This window comes from Podarcis erhardii, assembly GCF_964252035.2.
Source record: "Podarcis erhardii genome assembly, chromosome: 8".
NCBI lineage: Eukaryota > Metazoa > Chordata > Lepidosauria > Squamata > Lacertidae > Podarcis > Podarcis erhardii.
The window spans coordinates 92189934-92216217 of NC_138499.1; the positions used below are offsets into that span (position 1 = coordinate 92189934).

The 26284-nt window shown below is 44.2% G+C and overlaps 1 protein-coding gene across 2 annotated transcripts in view; it reads right to left on the minus strand.

Annotated features, from left to right (window-relative positions):
- The window catches only part of ADCY2 (adenylate cyclase 2), a gene marked incomplete at its 5' end in the record, with an annotated part of 149422 nt that overhangs the window by 58658 nt on the left and 64480 nt on the right, over window positions 1-26284 (minus strand). Inside the window, 6 exons of one of the 2 annotated variants that reach the window (XM_081872615.1) lie at window positions 293-425; window positions 1581-1739; window positions 3749-3876; window positions 6637-6748; window positions 8613-8761; window positions 17839-17988. In XM_081872615.1, coding sequence (XP_081728741.1) covers window positions 293-425; window positions 1581-1739; window positions 3749-3876; window positions 6637-6748; window positions 8613-8761; window positions 17839-17988 — 831 coding nt within the window. The remainder of the gene's footprint in view (window positions 1-292; window positions 426-1580; window positions 1740-3748; window positions 3877-6636; window positions 6749-8612; window positions 8762-17838; window positions 17989-26284) is intronic. The other variant, XM_081872616.1, reaches the window with a different exon arrangement.

Sequence of the window (26284 nt, forward strand, 5' to 3'; positions counted from 1 at the left end):
TGTGCATGCACACTTCTTCAGATGTGTGCATGCACACGAAAGCTCATACCTAGAACTAACTCAGTTGGTCTTTAAGGTGCTACTGGAAGGAATTTTTTTATTTTGTTTTGACCATGGCAGACCAACACAGCTACCTATCTGTAACTGTACTTAACTATGATTGCCTAAACTCATTTTCATGTCTGAATGAGCCCAATGTAGTGCTAGAAGCCATAGAAGCAAAATCATGGCTCTTGTCTGCTTATAGCAGTTTCAGATACAATGTGGAGAAAACAAATGAAATATTACTAACCTTGGGGTTGATAATGAAGTAGGTTTTCACCTTATGCTCCTTGAGATATGGGTCCCTTGCATCTCCATCGCCATCCTCCACTTGGTAAGCGCCATTCAAGTGGGCCAAGGTGACTGAAGTAATGTGAACACGGCTGAAATTATGGTTTATTTTAAAATGACCATTATACAACATTAAGAATGTCACACTGCTTTTTTTCTTTTCTTTTACTATTGGGAAATATTCCCAATAGCTATACAAAATGAAATACTTGTGAACTAAACAACACATTGTAAATGAACACATATATATATATATTTGCAGGCAACGAAACTGGATTGCTGTGCACAAAAACAAATGCAAACTCTGCCCTCATTCACACTGACGTAGCCAGCCTAAACTTGTCTGTATTATTTCAAACTTCAGCAGGAGCTCACATGATTCCTGCATTCAAAAATAGAGAAATACAGCTGTACACAGAATACGAGCATGTCCAAGGACTACGTTAGAACCTCTTCCACCATCCTTCTCTAGACTTTTTATGTGGAGTGGATTCAGTCACTTGAACCTGTAGAACAGAACAGTAAAACCCTGATTCCAGATGGCCACCTCAGTGAGAACTAGGCCCATCATTCAATTGTGCTCCAGAAAAACAGCCAGTCTTTAACATTCTCATTTGTTCCAATCAAGTTATCCCTTGTGGGTGAAAAGGATCCAAGGAACACAAGAAGCCCCAAGGCAAGTGGCTTCTCCATTCAACTAATACATTTGAAAGGTATGGAGCTGTTCCCTACCCACTTAAATGTTTCTCTTCCTCAAGATAGATCAGAGCAGCTTCTATTTGGTTTCTAGGGGGTCTGCCTTCTCATCAACTTATGGGAGCCAAACCTATATGCTCAGCAGTTGAACAGTATTGTGTGCCTTCCAAGACTAATGCATTTCAGTAAAAGGGAAAAATCTCTGTTTGCTCAGGATCAGAGCAAATAAACAGGGTAAAATGCATGAATTTTAATAGGGGAGTGGGCACAATCTAGCCACACCTGCAGGCCTACTACTTTCAATTGCAGAGTTAAACACATGGCTTAAAAGGACTTACCGGTAACTTTGGTGGGATCACATCCAATGTTTATAAAAGGTAATCAGGCCTATTTAAATATAGAACATTCCAGTGGGCGAGGCAAGGCCATCCCCTTGGCTGAGGACTACAGGGCCCTCTTAACTGCACAGTAGGCATTTTGGGTGACCTTGTAGGCACCAAGTTATTTGGGGAAATGTATCCACACCCATCTTAAATAGAGACTAGTCTTACCCAGGAACTCCTCCGGCTTCCATGTGATTGGCTAGTGTAACATCATGTGACCATACATCATACTGCCATTTCTGCAGTCCAATCACGCCACAAAGGACATTCCCAGAGTGCACTCCTACTCGCATATTAATATCAACTCCAGTTGCATCTCTGACCTTCCTATTGATGAGAAATTATTATCAATCGCAGCTGTTATTTTCTGGACTTTGAAAAAAGCACACGGTGCTACCATTACCACACAATGACTTTTTCATGTGCTACTGTTCATGTCTTAATTAAAAAGTGGTATAGAAATATATATACTTTTATAACTAAGATATTTGCTGGTTAAAGCACAGCCATGTTAACATCAATATAAAAGTAAACAAGCTAAAAAAATGGCCACAAATTCAATTCAAGCTCACAAGTATTATTTACAAAGAACTGATTCTAGATAAAATTGGAACTTGCCTTTTATTTTTTGAGATGAACTGGCAGTTGTCATACCTAGCCTGATCTGAAATCAGATGCTGAGTCCTTGGGAGGACAAACCAAACACCCCACAGGCCAAGGACCTTGAGGAGCAGTCAAGGCCAGCTCAATACAGTGTCGAAGATCCTCTTTGAGGGGCCCTTTGCGTTAATACCTGACAAGGAACCCCTGGAATGGTCAGAGGAGCAGGTGGAGCCATCCTCCAGCCTTTGAGTGCTGGCGCCCAAGTCTTTGGGTTCAGGCCAAAGAGTGACAACACAGTAGAGCTGTGGACCCAGAGTCATTGGTCTACTCATGAAAAGGGGGTTTAGTTGTCAGTAAGCAATCCCTGATTCTCCTTCACTGCTGGTAGCTGTGGTTAGGATGTGATTTAGGAGGCTATGGTATATAAGGTTTCTTGTTCCTGCTGCAAGTGATCACCCTATTCCCCTTGCTATTGTCCATGGTCTTCTCCACCATCAAAATTTAGATTCTAAGCTTATTGGATCAGGGCCTTGTTTTGTGTTACTCTGTAAACTAGACCTAGACAACATGGTGCCCTCCAGATACTCAGCCCTCCGCCAATGGTCAAGGATGGTGGGAACTGTAGTTCTCAACATCTAGAGACCACCACCTTGGCTACTTCTGCCATAAAGTACTATTTACATTGATGATGCTAGACAAACTTGTGGCTGCTCAAAATTATTGTATACACTCCAACATTGGGCCCTGTAATTTGCACATCAGCCAGCCTCTGCTCCAAGATGGGGGCAGTTAGCCCACTTTTAGAATATCTTCGGAAAACCTGGGAAAGTCGATGCTGTCATTAAAAAGGTCTTAGCAGATCTAGATCTTCCAACATGGTCAGATAATATAGATCAGTGATGGCCAAACTTGGCCCTCCAGATATTTTGGGACTACAACTCCCATCATCCCTAGCTAACAGGACCAGTGGTTAGGGATGATGGAAATTGTAGTCCCAAAACAGCTGGAGGGCCAAGTTTGGCCATCACTGATCTAGATCCATAACGGGCAGGGAGTGGACACAAAAAAATGGGCAAATCGGTTTCTCGCTTTCGCAATCAAAAGTTTAGTTCTCCACATTTCCACATCAGTTTGCTTTTTTTAAAAAAGTCCTCCTGCAAACACCCCAGCATTTTAGTGTTAATTTCTCCTAACATACACATTTGCAAAGCATTTCCCTCTAAAATGATGCTTTTTGTATGTTATGTTCACCAGCATGGACATTTTATGGATGCTTTATCTACATGCATTATTGCACACATTACCTAGCTGGACAACTGGGTTGCAAAATTCGGAGAAGTACAAATTCCCAAGGATGTCTGTACTTCATTTCTTGCATTGTTTGGGAAAGGATGACTTTGGCAGGCTAGTCTTTAAATGCAAACTGAACAGAATTCTTTGCCATCTCTAGTGGGCACTACATCGTGAGGGAAAGATTGCCTTTTACCTCTTCTGTGTATTATCTTACTGCGCTGCAATGCTGTTTCATGTGGTATACCCCCAAATCCATACCATCCCTCACTGTTGTAGCTATGGAGAGAAACAACATCATCTCATTTGATATGGAGCTGAAAATGTTAAACATAGTGAAGCACAAACCAGAGCAAAAGCTTCAGATTTAAGGCAACCGTGTGAGGCTTACTGGGGAGGTTCAAGGTAAGGACAAGGACAAGTTACAAAACGCCTCTACCTACTTTATGGCTTCACACATGTCCAGTCCCATTTTCACACAGTTCTTGGCATGGTTTTGGAGAGATATAGGGAGGCCGGACACACAGTAGTAGCAATCTCCCAAAATTTTAATTCTCATGCATTCATTTTCCTGAGAGGGGGAAAGAAGGTTCAGTTAAGAGATGGCCAGCACAGCAACTACTCTATTCCGAACTTAAAAATGGAAAGCGTAATGCTGGTGGTCAACAAAAGAGGTTTAAAGTCTCAAGGCAAATTTTTACAAATGTAGTATAAACACCAACAATTGGGAAACAGTTGCCTGCAAGCACTCCCATTGGAGAGCAGCCTTTACCAAAGGTGTCATGGACTTTGAAGACACTCGAACTCAGGACGCAAGGGAGAAATGTGCTAAGAGGAAAGCACGCGTGGCAAATCCACACCGTGATTAACTCCCGCCTGGAAACCAATGTCCCCACTGTGGAAGGACGTGTGGATCCAGAATTGGCCTCCGCAGTCACTTACAGACTAACTGTTAAGACTGTGTTTATGGAAGAGAATCTTACTCAGCTGCGAGTGATCACTAAAGAAAGAAAGACCATGCCTGGAGTGCTGCAGAAGCACAATATTCTTGGTGCCATCAAATGTATTTCACATAACGATGGGGAGGAAGATAGCTGGGCTGGACATGCAGGATGAGATGCTCTGCCGAGAGCTATGTGCATCCCATTTCCACTGACCTACTTTTCCTGAAATGTGAAATCAGAAGCACACACAAGCTATGCAGTATCCAGAGACCTAGGAAATTAAATGAAAACTCCTCCTGACTGGTACAAAAATAGATATCTCTGTTGGGAGCACGGGATATTTGTTGTCATCCCTATTCCAGCACTTGCAGGTAGAGCAACACCACTTCCTAGGCTTAGTCTTCAGATTTATATTGCCACTTTGCCGTGCTCCTTCACGACAGCATGATTAGTCTTTTAAATTATGCCCACCAGCGTTATTTTTAATCCGTTCAAAAGCAAATACTGTTCCATTAGATGTTAGTGATTTGCAAACCATTTATCATAAAACTCTAGAGTTCCTCAGAGGTTCCTCAGGGTTTTCTTGGTGAGATCAGTGCTATGGGCAAGCTGCCCCAAAGGCAGCTTCCCCAACAGTGCTGATCTTCCTCAGCAATGCTCACAGGCAGGCAAGTCTCAGGTGCAGAGCGACTTTATCTGCAAAAAACTTTGCAAAAGCATTGCAGGAGATCATGTGGCCCATACTGGGCCCTGCTGGAGCAGGTGGTTCCGCTAAATTGCAAACCACCTGAAAGAGTCTCTTGCTGCTGTTTTCTGCAGATGCAATGGAGGCGGTGAAGAAAGTCTTCTTCACCGTAGCTACCGCCACTTGGTAGGCTCAACATTGAGCTCTAGCCCGTGTCCAGTCAGCTTCAGAATGAGTTATCCGCCACTGGCGCTCTAGCCGTCTCAGCGATTGTTTCATTGCCCTCAGATCCAGGGAAAATCACGGGGCTGTCCGGGCTAATGCAATCGGAGAGGGTGCTTTGGAGCCAGACAGTCAATAGCCCTGGTTAACTCCACATTCCAGCGGGCCACCAGGGAATCAGCTGAAAGGCCATCAGCATGGGATAAAACATCCCCTACCACTCTCTGGAAACCATTTGGATCCATTAAGTAGTGGGGGTGGACTATCCGAATCGGTCCCACCTCCCTGCAGAAGGGAAGGGTCGCGGAAAAGTCAAATTGACCATGGCACTTCTTTAGTTTCGCTTTTACTTAGTGTCAGATCATCAACATCCATAGAGGTGAAGACCAGGTCCAAGGCATGTCAGCGGCTATGAGTTGGGCCAGACTTATTCAGGGACAGCCCCATGGAGGCCATGCTTTCCACGAAGTCCCGAGCAGCCCCTTGTAAGGTCGTGTTGGCATGGATGTTAAAATCCCCTAGGACAACCAAACTAGGTGTCTCCAGGAGAACATCCGCCACGACCTGAAGCAGCTCGGGCAGGGAATCCTTGGTGCAGCGGGGAGGTCGGTACACCAAAAGGAATCCTGTACTGCCCCTATTGCCCAACTTCCAGAATATGCACTCAGAGAACTGGGTCTTCCCAATAGGACGCCTGGTGCAAACTAATGACTTCCTAAATATCACTGCAACCCCCCCTCCCCGCCCACATGACCTGGGTTGCTGTGCATAAGAGAAACCTGGTGGGCAAGCAGCGGCAAGGACAGGCTCATCTGCTTCATCCAACCAAGTCTCTGTTACACATGCCAGGTCAAGTCCTCCATCCATGATCAAGTCATAGATGGCAGTGGTCTTATGAATCATTGACCTGGCATTGTACAGCAGTACCTTAAGGTCATGTGGGTATCCCTTGCTGATTCCAGTATCCGTCTGGTCAAGACCAGACCCCTCAAACAACGACTAAACCTGCCTCCTCAGTAATGACATGCCCTGGTCTTAGCGTAACTCCTCCTCCTACTCATGATCACTGAAATCGGTTGTCCCAGTGCATCCCCCCTCCCCCCTGTGAAACCTGCCCTAGCCATTTTGTTGGCTGGGACCCATAGCAGATACTCACAGAAATGCTGTTTTTATCCTCTTTCTTTGTGCCCTTCCCCCCACCACATTTGTATTAGCTTGTGACCAAAGGACAGTGCAAATTATAGATCAGGAACTGAAAGCCCCAGGGTCAACCTGAGAACTACGGGCTGGCTCCCCAATTTCCCATGGCACTCAGCATTGGCCCAGGATGTAAGGGTGGCCTGGTGGTTGTGAAAACTGCATTCGCAGCAGACCCCAGGTCAACAACCTGGCATGCCACTCTCACACCACAGCTATAAATCTTAACATCAAAGACAATGATAACCTAACAGCCATTACTGAAGCCCTCAGGGGTACTTACTTTTGCAATTTGGTCAAACTTGCCAAAGAGCTCATTCAGCATGTGCACCAGTTCTCCAGGAGAGCAATCACTAGCCAAGCGAGTGAATCCCACAATATCAGCGTATAAAATGCTACAAGTGAAAAAGGGGATTTTACCATTTTGCTTAGCTTAAAACTATCCCTAGAGTTTCTTGGAGAAAACAAACAAGAGAAAAGGGAATGCACTAAATACCTCACCAGGGGCAGATACAACTTGTCCAAAACCATATGTTTGGATGCTGAGCTCATACATCCTTTTTGGATGGCCTGTTGTTGTGGTCTGACGACTCCCCTTCCACTGTGTCCACTCAGGCTGTGACCCTGCCAGGACCGCTTGCCTATAAAGGATTGTGCCTCACCCCGCAGTTTGCCACACTGCGGTCGGAAGCTGAACTCCCAGCAGACCTCTTTGAAGAGAAGGGCAGGTTACCAGTCTGCAAAAAGGAGCTGCTAATATCTTCTGGTGCCTAAACTGAGCCACCCACCAGGCAAGATCGTTCTAGAGTTTCCACCGGAAAAGGCAGAGGAGACAGCCAGAGGTCCTTCAACTGCTCCACAGTGTGAGACCAGAAGCCAGAAGACAACCATTAAGGCCTACTGCAACTCTGCTTATGTCAGGCACGGGTTGAGGGCTTAACCAATTACAGTATTAATTTCACGTAGGAGGGTGGGCCTGCAAGGAGAGAAGGAAGGTGAGACAGGAGAAAAGGCAAAACAGGGGAGTCTGCAAGGGCCTGGCAAGGGTGCGCTGCCCCTCATGCAGCAGTTCATTGGGGGGTGGGGGAGAAATGGGAAGCCCCATCTTATTTGGGCTCTGCCTCACACATCATTGGCATGCAACCCACAGCCTTTTACCCCTAGGGGAATGCAGCACCTTGAGGGGGAAAAGATTCCCTATTCCCATAGTGCTTTGTTTATTTTTCATTTTTGCTTGCTATTTTGTTAATGTTGTTAATGTTGTTCTATAGATTATATATGTTGTATTGATTTGTTAACCATACAATATGACTTTTGCTTTAATTGTGCTTTGTTAACCATGTTTTATAGATTGCAATTGTTTCACTGATGATTTGTTAATTATTCCATATGACTTAGGCTGTATTTGTGACATTCTATTATGTTCTGTCAAGCTACTGTCATTTGTTCTTTGTAAGGTGCTTTGGGATATAGAAGTATAATAAATCACATCAATTCAAAATCCCTTCTGGAGATGCCACAGTTAAAGCTCAGTAACATCTGCCTTTCCTAGATCATCCACTGGTGACTCTCTCAGGTCCTTCGGAGTCTGAGGCAGCCCTGCCAGGCCAAAACTCGTACTCTGGGCATCAGTGTATGGAACCTGCCCCCTACTCTTCTGTGACTTTAGCTGAAGGGCAGTATAGGGCATGAAAGGCCTCAAGGGTGCAGGATGGGACCAGAGCCTGAATGAAACAGGCCAACATGACTTCCACCACATTTCTCATCTCCCACTTACCCGTCCTTGAGACTGAAACACATTCCAGCTTTGCCACACTGAAAATTGCCCCCAAATGACTGTGTTAATCAGTGCTGATGGCAGCCATACAACAAGTTAGCTTGTATCAAGTGCAAAGCGTTCTCGCTTTTTTTTTGCTTTCAATATTTACCACAAATAATTTAAGGCCATTTGTTCAAGCAATAATATTTCAGCCTCTGGATTGCTTTTAAATTTGATATGCCTAATTAAATTCAGCTGCCTTCCCAAAATAAACATGTCACAAGGTCCTCAGAGGTTATCTATAGTCACAGTTCTATGAAATCAACCTGCAATATCTGTGTGCCTGAACACCTGCTTCCAATGAAAGAAAAGGAAAAGGAAAGAACAAGGCAACCACCTCCATCTAAACAATGTATAGCTGTGATTAAAGCATTTTGCTAGTCATGGTAACTAATGGACTTCAGCACTGAGAATGGGCAAGTGTCTGTTCCAAACAATACCTTACATTGGTGTGCCTTTTGACATATAAATTATGAAAGTTGTTTGTATTTTCCAGCTGGCCTGCTTTGGGTCCTTGTAACCTCTGGATGATCTCAGCTTTCATCTCCATGGCTATGTGAGCAGGAAGTAAGGAAAGCAGGAGACGCTCCTGGGTTGGAGAGAGGAAAGACAAAATGGCCCAAGCTTCAACTGAGCTTCAAGCAGGAAAATCTGCTAAGTAGTTATTACAAACACATTTTCTATGAGCAACAGTGGGATGGAATTTATTTCAAGGATTGGGAGGAAACTGCACACGATGCACTATCATTTGTGGTCCCCACCTCCACTTCAGGACAGGATCACACTTCAAAACGACCTGGACAGATTAGAGAACTGGGCCAAAACAAACAAGATGAATTTTAACAGGGAGAAATGTAAAGTATTGCACTTGGGCAAAAAAAATGAGAGGCACAAATACAAGATGGGTGACACCTGGCTTGAGAGCAGTACATGTGAAAAGGATCTAGGAGTCTTGGTTGACCACAAACTTGACATGAGCCAACAGTGTGACGCGGCAGCTAAAAAAGCCAATGCAATTCTGGGCTGCATCAATAGGAGTATAGCATCTAGATCAAGGGAAGTAATAGTGCCACTGTATTCTGCTCTGGTCAGACCTCACCTGGAGTACTGTGTCCAGTTCTGGGCACAACAGTTCAAGAAGGACACTGACAAACTGGAACGTGTCCAGAGGAGGGCAACCAAAATGGTCAAAGGCCTGGAAACGATGCCTTATGAGGAACGGCTAAGGGAGCTGGGCATGTTTAGCCTGGAGAAGAGGAGGTTAAGGGGTGATATGATAGCCATGTTCAAATATATAAAAGGATGTCACATAGAGGAGGGAGAAAGGTTGTTTTCTGCTGCTCCAGAGAAGCGGACACGGAGCAATGGTTCCAAACTACAAGAAATAAGATTCCACCTAAACATTAGGAAGAACTTCCTGACAGTAAGAGCTGTTTGACAGTGGAATTTGCTGCCAAGGAGTGTGGTGGAGTCTCCTTCTTTGGAGGTCTTTAAGCAGAGGCTTGACAACCATATGTCAGGAGTGCTCTGATGGTGTTTCCTGCTTGGCAGGGGGTTGGACTCGATGGCCCTTGTGGTCTCTTCCAACTCTATGATTCTATGATTCTATGATTCAAGTTTTCTTTTCTTTATGACATGCAGCTGCAAAAGATTAACTCTTCTGTGGAAAGCTGACCGGAGGTGGGGGTGGGGTTATGTGAAGAGGAGCATGAATGGCTTCAGCATCCTTTCTCCTCCAGGGCTTAAAAAAAATAAACAATTAAAAATGGGTAGAAAAGCAGTGAGAAGGAGGGGAGGGGAATGGGAAACACACAAACCTGCATCAATACACACAATCTGCTCAAAGTTAGCTCTTACAAAAGAAAATTTTTTTCATGTCCTCATGACTCTACAAGCACTTGCCTCCAGGACTCTGAATGCCTTTGGCAGGGTCTCCTCTTACTTCCTCCTTGGCCCTTATTATCCACCAATTGTCTTTCTTGTTTGTCAGTTGCTCTCTGTGCGCATGAAGAACATGCATGCATAGATCAGGACAGGAAACCAACAGGATAAAGGGACCAACAGTAGGCTGAGAATCCACCGTACAAGTGCATCAGTTCACAAACTAGAGAGTTGTGGCATCCCTGCACAATGTACCTGCAGGAGGCAGACTGGACATTAACGCACAAACAGATCTACTTATAGGCAGATGGACCAGCTTCATATTTCAACTGAAGGAGATTGTGAGGGACATCAAGAATATATTTAATCAGGTAAATTCCCATAACAAAACTCACGCTTGCTAATGACTCCATGGATAGGTAATCTGGTGGCAGAGCCTGCCCCCAACAAAGTTACTGATCCCAAGGGTGTAGGTTTGATGTCCACACCTTGGCCGCTTTTATCATTCATGTCAAGAAGGAGCCAAAGGCTCTGTTAGCTTCTTCCACACACAACGTAAAAACCGAAGAAGTTTCGACAGAGTCCTCTTGTCTGACTTCTCTCTTCTTGCAACTTATTTCAGGGACAGAACAGAAGGAAGACGGGTCTACAAGTAGATTGGAAAGGTTTTCTGACTTCCAATTGTTTAACAATAGCAACAACAAAATGCCTCCCCCCCAAATCTGCACCAATGAAGAAAACTAGAGGTGATGAAGAATGTGGTTGGGTTGGGTGTTGTTGTTTTTAGCAGGACTGTGAGCCCAGCTCAGTTCTGGCACTCAAAACAGGTCAGCAACTGCTCAAAAGACCATGTTCCTTAATTCAATGAGGATGTCTTTTGCTCCTGGCTCCAACCGGTGGATCACGAGGTTTCCAGCAAAACAGAAGCGTAGGTCCTGCAAGCCAGAAGTTTGTCATCAGCTGTGTCAGAAGGGAGCTAGCTGTTCTAACAGCAGATACACATAGCTGCTGTTGGTCACAAGGAAGAACATAAGGAAGAGCTCACCTGGGAGGCCTCTGTCAAAGCTATGCTTGCTCTAGAGAAAAGCTGTTTTCAGTTGTGTAGGAGTCAGTGGAAACAACCAATGGTGCTGGCCTTTCAGCACTCATCAGGTTTTCCCTTGTAAAAAATCAGCCATTGACCTGGTGTCTATGTGCCACCCTGAAGCCTTTCAGAGCTATCCACCATACTCTATCGCATCTTCCTTCCTCAGAAACCATCCTGCTGGTTCATGATGCTTTAAAACAGGGAGAGGTGCAGCAAAAATGGGAGTTAGCTGTAGTCGTTCTGTCTCAGTTGACTTTGTTTTCCAACCCTTGAGGTTCTTTTCGGCACAATAGTTCTGTGTCAGCTCTAATGTGGGCAACACAAAACAGGCTGCATTTCCGACAGATACATGACAAGACCTTGATGTGCCTATTTATTCTCCATACCATACTAGGCAAAACAAACAAACAAAAAAAAAAAACCCACAATCTTTTAACCCGCACACCACTTTCTTGGAACCAAAGCACAGCTCTGATATGTTGTTGTTTAGTCATTTAGTCGTGTCCGACTCTTCGTGACCCCATGGACCAGAGCACGCCGGGCACTCCTGTCTTCCACTGCCTCCCGCAGTTTGGTCAGACTCATGTTTGTAGCTTCGAGAACACTGTCCACTGTCCAACCATCTTGTCCTCTGTCGTCCCCTTCTCCTTGTGCCCTCCATCTTTCCCAACATAAGGGTCTTTTCCAGGGAGTCTTCTCTTCTCATGAGGTGGCCAAAGTATTGGAGCCTCAGCTTCACGATCTGTCCCTCCAGTGAGCACTCAGGGCTCATTTCCTTAAGAATGGATGCGTTTGATCTTCTTGCAGTCCATGGGACTGCCATGGATCACTGCCTTGCCGTGGCGAAGGGGACAGCTCTGATATGGAGGCCAACAAATTTCCATATATCAATGCTAATTCATTTAACATCACTGGATAAATCACAGAGTTGGGGAAACAAGTTGGTTGGCTTGGTACTGACTCTCTTAACAAAGCATTACAGAAGGGAGAAGTGAAACATATTCCTTTATACACAGGTTTTAATCATTCCCACTATAATCTCTCTGTCCCCAGATCCTGATATATCCCTTCCTGCTTTGATCCTCCATCTCTCCTACCAGTAGCAGATGGCAAGGTGGGGCAGAGGCACTTATAGCTGACCTTCCCGCCAGTAAGTCACTGTTGTTTACTGGGAAGGGGAGTGGCAAAGCAGCAGAAACAGCAGAAAAGCACTGGCAGGAGCGCCAAATGAACTCTGTTAGTGTCTTTGCCTTGTACTCACCTCACTGCCACCTTGACCCTCCTTCTCACTGCTGGGAGGTTAGGTAAGTGTCTCCACCCCACCAAGCTGTCCGCTACGGTATACTACCACAGTCAAACAAGTTTCCTTCTTGTTCAAACTACTCTGCTCATTCTCCCTCACTGCCCCTCATGCCGGGAATTCCCTCCCAGAACGTTTGCGTGGTGCTACCTCTCTCTTCTCTCAAAACCCATGTTTTCAAGTGCTGTCTTTGGTTTACCTTTTTACTCCTCATGACCACAAAAACGAAGCACCTTAAGTGTTTTTGTGGATTCTGTCCCCACTATCCTTGCCTCCGTCTCCCCCCTCGCCCCTCTTGCTTTCAAAATTGACACTAAGCTCCTCAAGGGGAAAGAACATGCCTTTTCTTGCTTATGCTACTCTGCAAAAATATTGATCAAGTTATATAGAATAAAGAGTTCTACCACCAGTTTTTTAAACCTAAATATTTCAGTGCAATCCTGAGCATGTTCAGTGAAAGATAAGCTCCTCAGAGTAGTAACTCAGGTTGCTCCAGAAATGCAATTAAAAAGAGTGTAGGCTAAACTTATCCCACTGGGAAGACAGAGTCCTTGGCCCTGACACTTTTAGGGCAGTAGTGACTCTGCAGGGGCCCGATCCTATTTGTACAAGAAAATGCTCCTTCCTTGCCCTGCCTTGTAAAATGCAGACCAAAACAGTTTGCTGGTGTTTTTCAGGTTGTCTTGAGGGGGTGGCCTTTCCTTTGGCTGTCCATGAGGAACTAGCTGACTAGAAAGACACTTGGCCCGACCCCTCGATCTCCTTGAGGGCACAAGGCAGAAGCAGCAGCTTTAAAAGATCCCAGAGCATGGTCTGTGCAGGTGTCCGGCTCAGTTACAGGTGAGCCACCTATATCTGCCTGGGCTTTAATAGGAGCATGGGGGATTCATAAGATCTTAGATGGAAAGGGGGAGGAGCTTGGGAAGACACTTTTACTGAGAAAGTCACACAAAGGTTATTTTAGGCCAGGGGTAAAAAAAGAAAAAGAGAGAGACATTCTTGACAGCTTGGTAGCCTTTCCTTATGTACACCAGTTCTGAAAGATGCTGCTAAACCTGTGCCATTGGCCTTTTAAAAGATTTGGACTAGCAAAGGACAAGAACTATGCAGACTATGAAGATGATGATGGAGAGATAGATAGAGAGATATTTACACACACACAGTCTTACTTTATTGTTTTGGGGTTTATTTTATTTTGGGATGGGGTGTTGGTGTTCTCTGGCCCAGATTCCATTCATCTTGAAAAGGCATGAGATGCTCCTCCCAGACTCAAGGGCAGGTTCAAAGGGCATGGGAGGACATTGTGGTGCCCATGGGGGGGGGGTGTCGGCAGGAGCACTGCAGGGCTGGGATCAGCCTGTACAGAACAGGAGGACACCTTGCTGCTTCTGGCCGCAAGAGCCTCTGTGCCAAGCAGTGCCTTCCTTGGCTGGAGACTTTTGCTCCTCTTGTGAAATCTCTCCACAATTAAAACCCTGCTCAAGGCAGCGTACGGCAAGAAGAGATTTGGGCAATTGCAAAAATATAACGAAAGCAGACTTAAGCAAGAAATAAAAACATACCAGAACGTATGTGTCAAAATTAAACCACCCCAACATAAGCCATAATGAGATCTAAAAATAAAAATACAAAAAGCCAATGGCAATAACAGCAAAATTAATGTCTCCGAAATGAAATCTTCACCCCAATGAAAAGACTCCTAAGCAACACCCCATCCTTAGAGTCTGCAGGCACCCCAAGACGCAAATCTAGAAGGACTCTGAGATAAGGTGATCTCTGGCCTCTCAAGCAGGCCTCCACTTTTGTGGCTGGAGTCTGGGTTGTAGGGCCAGAATGTCCTTGTGTGGGGAGTGCTGGCACCTTTTTTCTGGATGTTGGAAATATTATCAATACATTTTCAACTTCTTGGTACACAACTACAGCCCAAAAGACCTGTCCAATGTTTCCATACGAACTGAATGTCTTACATCTCAACGCCAGTATTCCCAGCCAAAGAGAGAGAGAGTTCTGAGACAAAGAAGAAAGGTCCCTCAACTGGCAATCTGAAATGAAAAGGACTCTCCTAAGCCAACAGCCCCCTAACCATATCTAGTTCTCCTCCTCCTTCCCCTGCAACCATAGAACTGAAAGGAAAATCTATTTCTGATGTCCTGAGCATTAACCTGACTGAAATAGCTTTTCCTCTCCAGGTATGAGTGAAAAGATAAGTCATTTAAAAAAGAATAAGCCAATATACACTAACACTCCAGGGGAGCTATTTTTTCCTGAAATGTGAAATTAGTGCATTGTTTTATGTAGGCATTAACGTTTACAGCATTGCAAGTTTGAGTGACCTACTAACTATGAATGACTGCTCAGAGCCCATTTAACAACGTTAATGTTTCTTAATGGCTGTGGGGGCTTCTTGAATGCTCAGGTAGGGCAGAGATCAAGGCCTGATAAGCACATGATACAGTCAAGTTAAAGCTAAATCACATTCAAGTGGAATACATCTCTGACATTTCAGAGGAATACATTTCATTCAAACAGCAGCCATGCTTGCCTTCTTCCTAATGAAAACTCTCTGCCCCATTAGCACAAAACTACAGGCACACAGACTCCCAAAAGGATCTTCTACCTGCACTGGGCATGCCTGTTTTGGCCTCCAGTTATGTTCTGCTTCAATATTGGCAAATAAAGTAAATACCTAATAAATCCTCCGTTCCTGCTGCTCAGAAATGGACAGCATGCCACTTCTACAACTATGAATTAATTGGATGTACAAGTTCAATACAATAATGCTTCACTAGCAATTAACAAGCTTTCTTCCTCCATCCCAGTTTATTTAGAATGAAGATCTTTCCTACTGGATTCATTTTCTCTCGCAAGCTGGAAAATGCTTTTCACCATAGTAAAGAAAGGCATTGCTTCAGTTACACATCTAGTGGAACCACTCAGTTACCTTGTTCATTTAAACCTGTCACAGCTCCTGACTCCAGTTTCTAATCCCATTATTATTATTATTATTATTATTATTATTATTATTCGGATCCTGCCTCCTCCCTGAGAGTGACATTCAGTTAGCTCTCTCTGAGATACTTCTGCCGCCTCCTGCTAGAGTCTTTCAAAACATCTTATAAGTCATAAGATGCAAAACACCTGAAATGAACAAGGCTAATTATGCTAACTACTTGTCAATGTCAAAATCAGGCATGAAAGCTTTGAAAGTGCCTTAGTTTATTTTCTGCAACAATTTATCAATGGGGCAAACAATTTTATAGGGTAGCTGAAATATATGTGCTAAAAGAGCTTACATACATATATATTTAGACACACATATACACATACAGAGCATGCATCTATTTTATATTTGTCATAAAAGCAATAAATGAGACAAAAAGATATATAGACACATGCTCATTTTACTTTTTTAAATTTCTTTTATTAAATCTGTATACCACCCTTCATCTGAAGATCACAGGACAGTTCACAGCATAAAAATACAAAATTCTAGCAAAGTGTCAGGAGAAAGCCAGGATGTGGGCAGCATCTGAGGGATTAGGGAAAAGCTAAGAGCAAGCCAAGTTTTGCCCTTGCCGTTTGTTTGTTTGTTTGTTTGTTTGTTTGTTTGTTTGAAAGTCAGGTGGTCCCATTTTGCTTGGATAGCAGGACACTCATGGGGGCAACAATCCCCTGAGATATATGACAAGCTATTCTGTTCTGATTATCACCCTTAATCATTTTAAAACCGATATACTAACTAGACCAAAGGAAACCCAAGCTGCTCTGGGACAACCACTGAAGAGTCCTGCGAATTCTTCTGCTTGAGGAAGCAACTCTTTCAAATTGCATCTGGATTGATGCAATGCTCACTAGCTCATCTTTCAGGCAAAAATCTTTATCAGTAAGGATTTTAAGAATGCATTATGACATTTTTCATTGCCTTTTTAAAATCTGCCTTTAAATTTATCAGAAAGTTATGAATTTGGGCTTCTACTTTGATTATTAAATTATTAATCTATCACATGCACTAACACGTGACACAAAAGCCAGGGTTGTGCATATGCTAAAAGTCTAAGGAAAAACAGACAGAGTAATGGTATAAGGTACTGTATTTTTCGCTCTATAGGACGCACTTTTCCCCCTCCAAAAATGAAGGGGAAATGTGTGTGCATCCTATGGAGCGAATGCAGGGGGGGAGGCAGGCAGGATAAGCCCCCAAAAGCTGCACACAAGCTCCGAGTCGCTCTTGCGGGCTTTTCCTCAGGAAGGACAAGGGACTGACGCGGCCAGTCACTCCCTTCTCCCTCCTCGTAGAAAAGCCCACAGGAGCCGCGCGCTCCTTAAAGGGTGCTTTTGCGGGAGGTGGGAATATTGCCAGGAGAGGGTGCGAGGGGCTATAGAAGCCATAGCCCTGGGCTTCCCCGGCAGCCACGAGAAGCTCGCGGAGCAACGGGAAGGCTGCGCGCCTTTCCGCTGCTCCCTGACCTGTTCTTTGGGGCTGGCGGGAGGCTTTCCCCCGCCAGCCCCAAAGAGTAGGTCAAAAGGAATCTGAAGCCTGGAGAGCGAGAGGGGTTGGTGCGCACCGACCCCTCTAGCTCTCCAGGCTTCCAAGGTAGCCGCCTGGAGGCGGCTGAACGCACCTTGAAGGGCACCTTGTTTTAGAGGGGGAGAACAAGGGGAGGGGAATTCTCCCCCTCTCTGCGCAGTGCCTCCTGCCGCTCCGCTGAAGGGGTGCTGGGCAGAGAGGGGGAGATTTTTTTTTCTTGTTCTCCCCCCTCTAAAACAATGTGCGTCCTATGGTCCGGTGCGTCCTATAGAGTGAAAAATATGGTACTTCCTGTGGTACTGGGAAGTTTTTAATGTTTGACTGTAGTTTTATGAATTGTTGCAAGTTTCTATAGCCCTGAATTTATCTGAATAAGAGCTTCTATTTTCTCTTATTACAAAACAGAATCTTCTTGCATTTCCCCAAGACTTCGGTAAATCACATGATCCTTCCACCTAAAGAGAAGATTCATCCATTAACAAGCTATGTCCATTAGTCTGAATGATGCTCCTTGAAATTGCTCTTCAGCATAAAGGATGAATGGTCATTGATGTTCCACAGCAAAAGACCATACCAAAACAAGAACTTTGATGATATCAGCCTTTTATTCCTTTTATCTCACACTTTCTCTTCTTACTGTTTTTTCTTCTTCACTTATTTTGGATTACAAGTGAAGGAGGGGAAAAAGCACAAGGACAGCAGCAGCAATTACATCTCTACGCCTGGGTGGAAACTGCAAGTCGTAAATGGATTTCTGAAGAGCTTCTTGCCTCTCCTGCCTAATCAATAATCATTTTCACACACACAACAAAGGAAAACAAAGAACTGGACAAAATGGAAGGGTAAATGAAAACCTGAGAAGAGCTTTACCTGCTGCCGCTTCCCAAACTCAAGCTTGATCCGGGACTTGATGCAGTTACAGGTGTCCTGATATGTTTGCTGCAGAGCAAGTTCCATTAATTGTTTGTGATATGCTCCTGCCAGGTTCCCACAGATAAAGATGATAACATTGGCCAGGATCTAAGCACACAGACACATATACAGACACACAAAGAAAAGAGCAATGAAACAGTCTGATGTCACTGTCAGACAGTACAGACATACCTTGGAAGTTGAACAGAATCCGTTTCAGAAGTCTGTTCGACTTCCAAAACATTCGGAAACGAAAGCACGGCTTCTGATTGGCTGTAGGAAGCTCCTGCAGCCAATCAGAAGCCACGGAAGCCCTGTCAGACGTTCGGCTTCCAAACATAGTTCACAAACCGGAACCGGGTTGTGGCATTCAGAAGCCAAAATGTTTGAGCACTAAGCTGTTCAAAAACCAAGGTACAACTGTACTTGGTTTATTTGTGAAGATTTTATAGTTTCCTGCATCCTCACAGTCTGGGCTTTTTTTCAGCTGGAACTTGTTGGAACTCAGTCCCAGCCCCTCTCAGGTGGGGCCGTTGCCATTCTAAGAGAACAAGGGAGCTGTTCGTGAAATAGCACTGCTCACAGTCCTTGTCACAAAACCTATCAAACAATATTTTGTATTTTGCCATGACCTTCCCTTTTCTAGGCAGACAGGTTTATTTTTCAGCACAGGAAAGTTAAAAAAATATACCCCCTCATCTCACATACAAGTGAGATTTCACCTGAAGTGGCTCAGTCTGAAGCTTCTGACACCGTTAAGTCTGCCATCATGTGCTCCCTCTGACAATGCATTGGATAATGTACACCTGTCATTTATCTGCACAAGAGAGTTGTTTCCCTCAATCTCCCCTTTGTAACTGGCTTTTTGCACTGAGGCCTATTTGGGGTATGGCAGGGGTGCCCAAACTTTTTTCAAAGAGAGCCAGATTTTATGAAGTGAACATGCGTGAGGGCCAACCGAAGTTCTTGAGCTATCTTGAGGATTGGAAAAACAAAACAAATTCCTTCCAGTAGCACCTTAAAGACCAACTAAGTCAGTTCTTGGTATGAGCTTTCGTGTGCATGCACACTTCATTTATCTGCACAAGAGAGTTGAGGATTGAAGATCTGGAGGATTGAAGATCTTGAGCTCTTTTGAGGATTTTACCATAGGAATTAAACTGCCGCAGGGATCGGATTAAACCAACCGGCAGGCCAGATTGGGCCCCCAAAATGGAATTCGGACATGCCTGGTGTATGGAGTTCTGGGTGGGCATAAAGATAAATAACAGATATATTAATAGGCTTAGAATAGTTTTTATTAAAATAGATTTACAAGATACAGTTCTTTATCTTGGCCTTTGAGAGGTATGATGTACATTTTAGGACCCACTAAGTTTTGTGATTGCAATTTTTAAAAAATTGTTTTTAATGTCATATTTTAAAACACCAATATATATATATATCATCTGAAATTATAATGATAGTCCCTCTCATCCACGAAAGGACAACTGCAGCACACAGAGGAATAAGAAGGTAACAAAAGAAGAAGAAGAAGAAGAAGAGTTTGGATTTGATATCCCGCCTTTCACTCCCTTTAAGGAGTCTCAAAGCGGCCGACATTCTCCTTTCCCTTCCTCGCCCACAACAAACACTCTGTGAGGTGAGTGGGGCTGGGAGACTTCAAAGACTTCAGAGAAGTGTGACTGGCCCAAGCAGCTGCAGGTGGAGGAGCAAGAAATCGCTTCTTTGGAAACTGAGGAAAAAATAGTTCCGAGCTAATGAAACAGATCCCTGCTGAGATTAGGGCTGTGTACATACTATCAGTTTAAAATGAATCTAGGTCCTTTTTCCCCTCAATTCAGGTTGAAGCTGGAGTGGGGGGGGGGGACACACAGTATTTCAGGCAAATCTGAGTGTCCTGGATGAAATAATATTGTTAATGATGTTTTTAATGCAACTGCTTTTAGAAAGTTTTTAACTGAAATTGTTTTTAGGTATTTTTAATTCTTTTTAAAATGTTTTAACTATTTAGCTGTTTTGTTTTTTGTTTCTGAAATGTCTCTGTGTTTGTCACTCTGGGCAACTTTGGGAGGAAGGGTAGGATATATACTCAATAACTGAATATTTCAGTAGGAACAACAATGCATGTGCACCACTTCCAAAACCAGCAGCAGGAGCACCCTGGATGCAGGGTAAACCGGAGTGTGTATTTTTATTATTCATTTATTTATTGAATTTATATACCACCCTATACCCAGAGGTCTCAGGGAGGTTCACCGAATAAAATCAAAATATAAAACCACAAATGCATAATCAAAATAAAAACAATAACAACCCAATTGCCCCCCTCTAAAAAACACACATTTTAAAGGGTATAGGATCTCAAACAGATCAACCAAAGGCCTGGTTAAAAAGGAACATTTTTGCCTGGTGCCTAAAGGTGTATAATGAAGGCGCCAGGTGAACTTCCCTGGTGAGAGCATTCCACAGACAGGGAGCCACTGCAGAGAAGGCCTGTTCTCGTGTTGCCACCCTCCAGACCTCTTGAGACGGAAACATGGAAGGTGCCTAAAGAAGCCAGGCTGGCTATCTAAAGAACTTTTAACTGAGTTAAGATTAAAAAAGGATGTGTACAAAAAATGGAAAAGGGGGGAAACCACCAAAGAGGAATTCAAGCAAATAGCCAGCACGTGTAGACACAAAGTCAGAAAAGCTAAAGCACAGAATGAACTCAGGCTTGCTAGAGAGGTTAAAAGCAACAAAAAAGGCTTTTATGGGTATGTTCGTAGCAAAAGGAAGAAGAAAGAAACAGTGGGGTCACTCAGAGGAGAAGATGGTGTAATGCAAACAGGGGACACAGAAAGGGCTGAACTCCTCAATGCCTTCTTTGCCTCAGTCTTCTCCGATAAAGAAAACAATGCCCGACCTGAAGAATTTGGAGCAAATGATTCAGCAGAGGAAACAGCCCAGAATAACTAAGGAGATAGTACAAGAATACTTGGCTAGTTTAGATGTATTCAAGTCTCCAGGGCCAGATGAACTGCATCCAAGAGTATTAAAAGAACTGGCAGATGTGATCTCAGAACCACTGGCACTCATCTTTGAGAATTCCTGGAGAACAGGCGAAGTCCCGGGAGACTGGAGGAGGGCAAATGTTGTCCCTATTTTCAAAAAGGGGAAAAGAGAGGACCCAAATAATTACCGCCCAGTCAGTCTGACATCAATACCGGGGAAGATTCTGGAGCAGATCATTAAGCAAACAGTCTGTGAGCACCTAGAAAGGAATACTGTGATCACCAATAGTCAGCATGGATTTCTGAAAAATAAGTCATGTCAGACTAACCTGATCTCGTTTTTTGACAGAATTACAAGCCTGGTAGATGAAGGGAACGCAGTGGATGTAGCCTACCTTGATTTCAGCAAGGCATTCGACAAGGTGCCCCATGATAATCTTGTAAAGAAGCTCGTAAAATGCGGACCTGACTATGCTACCACTCAGTGGATTTGTAACTGGCTGACTGACCGTACCCAAAGGGTGCTCATCAATGGTTCCTCCTCATCCTGGAGAAGAGTGACTAGTGGGGTGCCACAGGGTTCTGTCTTGGGCCCGGTCTTATTCAACATCTTTATCAACGACTTGGATGATGGACTCAAGGGCATCCTGATCAAATTTGCAGATGACACCAAACTGGGAGGGGTGGCTAACACCCCAGAGGACAGGATCACACTTCAAAACGACCTTGACAGATTAGAGAACTGGGCCAAAACAAACAAGATGAATTTTAATAGGGAGAAATGTAAAGTATTGCACTTGGGCAAAAAAAATGAGAGGCACAAATACAAGATGGGTGACAGCTGGCTTGAGAGCAGTACATGTGAAAAGGATCTAGGAGTCTTGGTTGACCACAAACTTGGCATGAGCCAACAGTGTGACGCGGCAGCTAAAAAAGCCAATGCAATTCTGGGCTGCATCAATAGGAGTATAGCATCTAGATCAAGGGAAGTAATAGTGCCACTGTATTCTGCTCTGGTCAGACCTCACCTGAATTACTGTGTCCAGTTCTGGGCACCACAGTTCAAGAAGGACACTGTCAACCTGGAACGTGTCCAGAGGAGGGCAACCAAAATGGTCAAAGGCCTGGAAACGATCGATGCCTTATGAGGAACGGCTAAGGGAGCTGGGCATGTTTAGCCTGGAGAAGAGGAGGTTAAGGGGTGATATGATAGCCATGTTCAAATATATAAAAGGATGTCACATAGAGGAGGGAGAAAGGTTGTTTTCTGCTGCTACAGAGAAGCGGACACAGAGCAATGGATCCAAACTACAAGAAAGAAGATTCCACCTAAACATTAGGAAGAACTTCCTGACAGTAGGAGCTGTTCGACAGTGGAATTTGCTGCCAAGGAGTGTGGTGGAGTCTCCTTCTTTGGAGGTCTTTAAGCAGAGGCTTGACAACCATATGTCAGGAGTGCTCTGATGGTGTTTCCTGCTTGGCAGGGGGTTGGACTCGATGGCCCTTGTGGTCTCTTCCAACTCTATGATTCTATGAGCCCAAAACCTGACCTGATTGAGCAAAACCAATTTGATTTTTGGATTCAGCGCATCAGATTCATCCTAAATCAACTGAAAAAATGCAGACAACAAATTTGTTGTTGACCAGTAATTAAAGCTGTTACGGTGGGAGACCAGTGAACTGAACTTTCCCAGGCCACCCATTAAAGCAACGCTTGGAAAATGATCTCCTGCTTCTCAACTTGCTGGGCCACCCTCAAATCATGCTAAGTGATGGACAAGACTGTCTCCGAATGCATCACCAATTTGCTCTTCCCCATTTAACAGCAAGGCAAAAATTGGGCCCATTATTTTTCCTCCATGTAGAACTCTTAAAAGATAAAACATGGCCATTTAGTAAAATTAATTGGTTTTCTATTCGCAAATTATCTTTTTCCACTTTGTTTGTAAAGTGCAGAAGGAAAGTAGATTAAATAGTTTAGCATACAGGAGAATTCAGAGCAAATTAAGCATTGAACTTTTAAATACATGAACTTCTACCAGATTATTTATGATTCAGAGTATTATTATTATTTAAAAAAACAACCATTGCCTCTCTTTGTGAAGCCTTTTACCTTTTGAAGGTAAAAGGCTTCATTTCCTTGGGGGCTCGTCCGGGATTCCGCACTCCCCGAGGGAGTGGAGAAGAAGGGAACCAGGCACGACCGCGGTGAACAGCTCGGATCGGCGTTGACGGCTCCAGCGCGCACCCTGCCAGTTCGTGGGGGGAACCAGCCACACCGTTCCTGAGTGGAGACGCCCGGTCGCGGGAGAAAAGGAAGGCCAAGGGGATAAGGGTGTCTCCGGTATAATGTGGTTCCCTGACCACATTTGGAAAGCAGTGCTATACTGTCATACCAGTATGTACCCATAGATCAAACACCCTAGAGATACAGAAGTCTTTGGAACAAGTCAAAATAAGGCACAGTCATTGCCATTCTTCTGTATATCTTTGAAATTGATGGTTGGGGCTGTGGCAAAAGTTTAGAGCCAAACATACTTCGTGTGAAAAATATTCATTCAGGACATTCAAAGCAGCCTTGGTCAGCAGTTGCTTCAGGATCATTCTGTAGCTTCAGAAAAACTCTTAACCTCATTCACACCCCATCAAAACAGCTGGGGGGGACACTTTTCAGAGGAAAAGAAAATGTTCACCCAAAGCACCCGGTGCCTGTCTCCTTCAGCCTGTGACCATTTGCAGATTCTGAGACTCAGTGGTTCTCCAGTACAGAAACGGTAAGAGGAGTTAGTCTTCAGTGGTCTTTGCACTAGGTGCAAGGTTAGCATTGTTAAGTGGGCACTCTTGGTCATGCCTGGATGTCATAATTGGACAGAGTGAAAGGTGTTTAAATGTGTTGTGCGATTATTAAAATAAAAAAATTCCTTCCAGTAGCACCTTAAAGACCAACTGAGTTAGTTCTAGGTATGAGCTTTCGTGTGCATGCACACTTCTTCAGATATCTGAAGAATATCTGAAGAATCTGAAGAAGTATCTGAAGAAGTGTGCATGCACACGAAAGCTCATACCTAGAACTAACTCAGTTGGTCTTTAAGGTGCTACTGGAAGGAATTTTTTTATTTTGTTTTGACCATGGCAGACCAACACGGCTACCTATCTGTAACTTGTGCGATTATTGTTTTTGTTGGTTACTATGTCATGCATTTCTGCGTTTTACATTGTAAACCCCCCTGTGATCCTTGGATGAAAGGTGGCATAGATGAAACAAACAAACAAGGTCCAAGTGCTCTGAGTCATAAGAGAACACAACCTCCTTAACTCACAGAGATACATCTCTGTCCGTGCCACAGAGGCAGGTTTCAGTGCGGCAGTGTATGGAGAGAGCCAGGGCTGCAAGCACATAGTGGAGCAGGAAGAGTCCTGCTGGATTTGGCCAGGAAGGTGTGGGCCTCCTGCTCTCAAAGTGGCCAACTAGATTCCTCTGGGAAGCTCACAAGCAAAACGAGAACAGCGCTCTCCCCACTTGCAATTCCCGCTGCCTCCAACAGGGCAGGCAGAACACGGGCATCATGAGCAGGAAAGGGGAGGCTAGAGGACCTTCAATCCAGCACACACACCCTGCCAAAACAGCAGCGCAGCAAGATTCCAGCTTTTTGCACAATCTCTCCTTCACTGGAAGCTTTTAAGCAGAGGTCGGGTGGCCATCTGTCATGGATGCTTGAGCGGAGATTCCTGCATTACAGGGGGTTGGACTAGATGACCCCAGGGGTACCTTCCAACTCCACAAATCTATGATTCTATGATATGCAACCCCCAGTCTGCAAGGCAAATCTGGGAAATCACCACACATGTCAGCATCCATGGCAATATGGCCCCTAGCTGGATTAAGACACTGGAGGGGAGCAGGGCTTCTCCAGAATATCCTAAGCCCTTTCTCATATGGAAATGATACAGAGGAGAGCACAGAGGGGTATTTTACCAAACTGCTCAGTAGTTAGGAAACTTGCACAGACCACTTGTGTGTGTGTGTGCATAAATACACCCTATACAGCCTATACACATATATACACCCTAAAATTGGACTTTATGAACTACAAAGTGATAGGAAACTGTGTTGCAGAGTGGCAGGACAACACTTCCTTGATGCAATGTTATATAACCTCCCTGAAATGAAATGGGAAAAATTAAGGAGAGTCACCAAACTGCAATCTGTAGCAAACAAGACACGCTGGGAAAAACACACAGCCCTCTAATTACTGAGGCATGGAAAACAGAGCAGAGGTTTAAAGACAAATGCTCAAAGTGGCTTAAAGGCTAAATTTTAACCTTTAAAATTAGACACATTGCTTTTAATTAATTCTTTTTGGGGGAGGGTCTTGATTAGATTGAAATTCATTGACAAATACCAATGTGATTTTGTGCAGACTTGTAAAGAGCTGCTTGCCTGGTTTCCTGCAGGGAATAAAACCACAAGGTACGGAAGTTTTTAAAGCCTTGGGCAAGTGAGGAAAGATGTTGTGAACTCATAGCTTTAGAGGTTCATTTCCGAGGCTGGGGCCATTCTCTTGTGTGCCCTTTGTAGTGAGAAATGCCACAGGAAATGTCATCCAGTTCTACACCTGTCCTGAAATAGCTGCACTGGTTCCCAATTACAACCACGAACCTTGTGACACCTTAAAGACTCCAAGATTTATTGTGCCATCAGCATTCATGGACTGGCTGTGAGGAGTGTTATCTTTAGCTGGCAGATTGTAAGGCAGAGGAACAACGGCTTTCAATAGGGCCTGAAAGGCTATGAAATGCAAGCGGCCCTGGCTGCCCTGGGCCATTTCTTTTAAAAGCTCCAATGTATGCAAAGGAAGATCTCTTGACCCTGACCTATGCCACCAACCCTATTCTCTTCATTGTAATTTGTTCTAATATTATATTTCTAAATTTTAGCCTGCTCTGGGACCTGGGCATAAAAAGCTGCTAAGAAATTCAATTAATCATTGTCATCATCATTGTCTCATAGTTTCATCACCTTTGTATTGGAGGAAGCTACTGATTCAGCCTTGGCTGTCTGTTTGACATGCAGTAAGCTACTGATGTACTCACTTGTTGGGGGTCATGTGGTTAGTAGCATGTATACATTTCAAAAATTAAATGAAATGAATATGATCCCAGCAATTTAGAAAAGTACTGTGCTTAGTAGGCAGCACAGATTCTTCCCAACAAAGTTTCTCAAGTGGCAGAGATGCCATTTCAACATGTCCACACAGAGATTGGCACAAGCTCCGTGCTGACTGCTGATGGCCCAAGAAGCAAACTTTTGACATGGAATTAAAGAGCAAAAACTCCACACTCTCTGATGATATTGTGGGCAGTCCTTCCTTCCTCACTTTTGCTTTTGTGCTGCAGTTGAAAAAAAA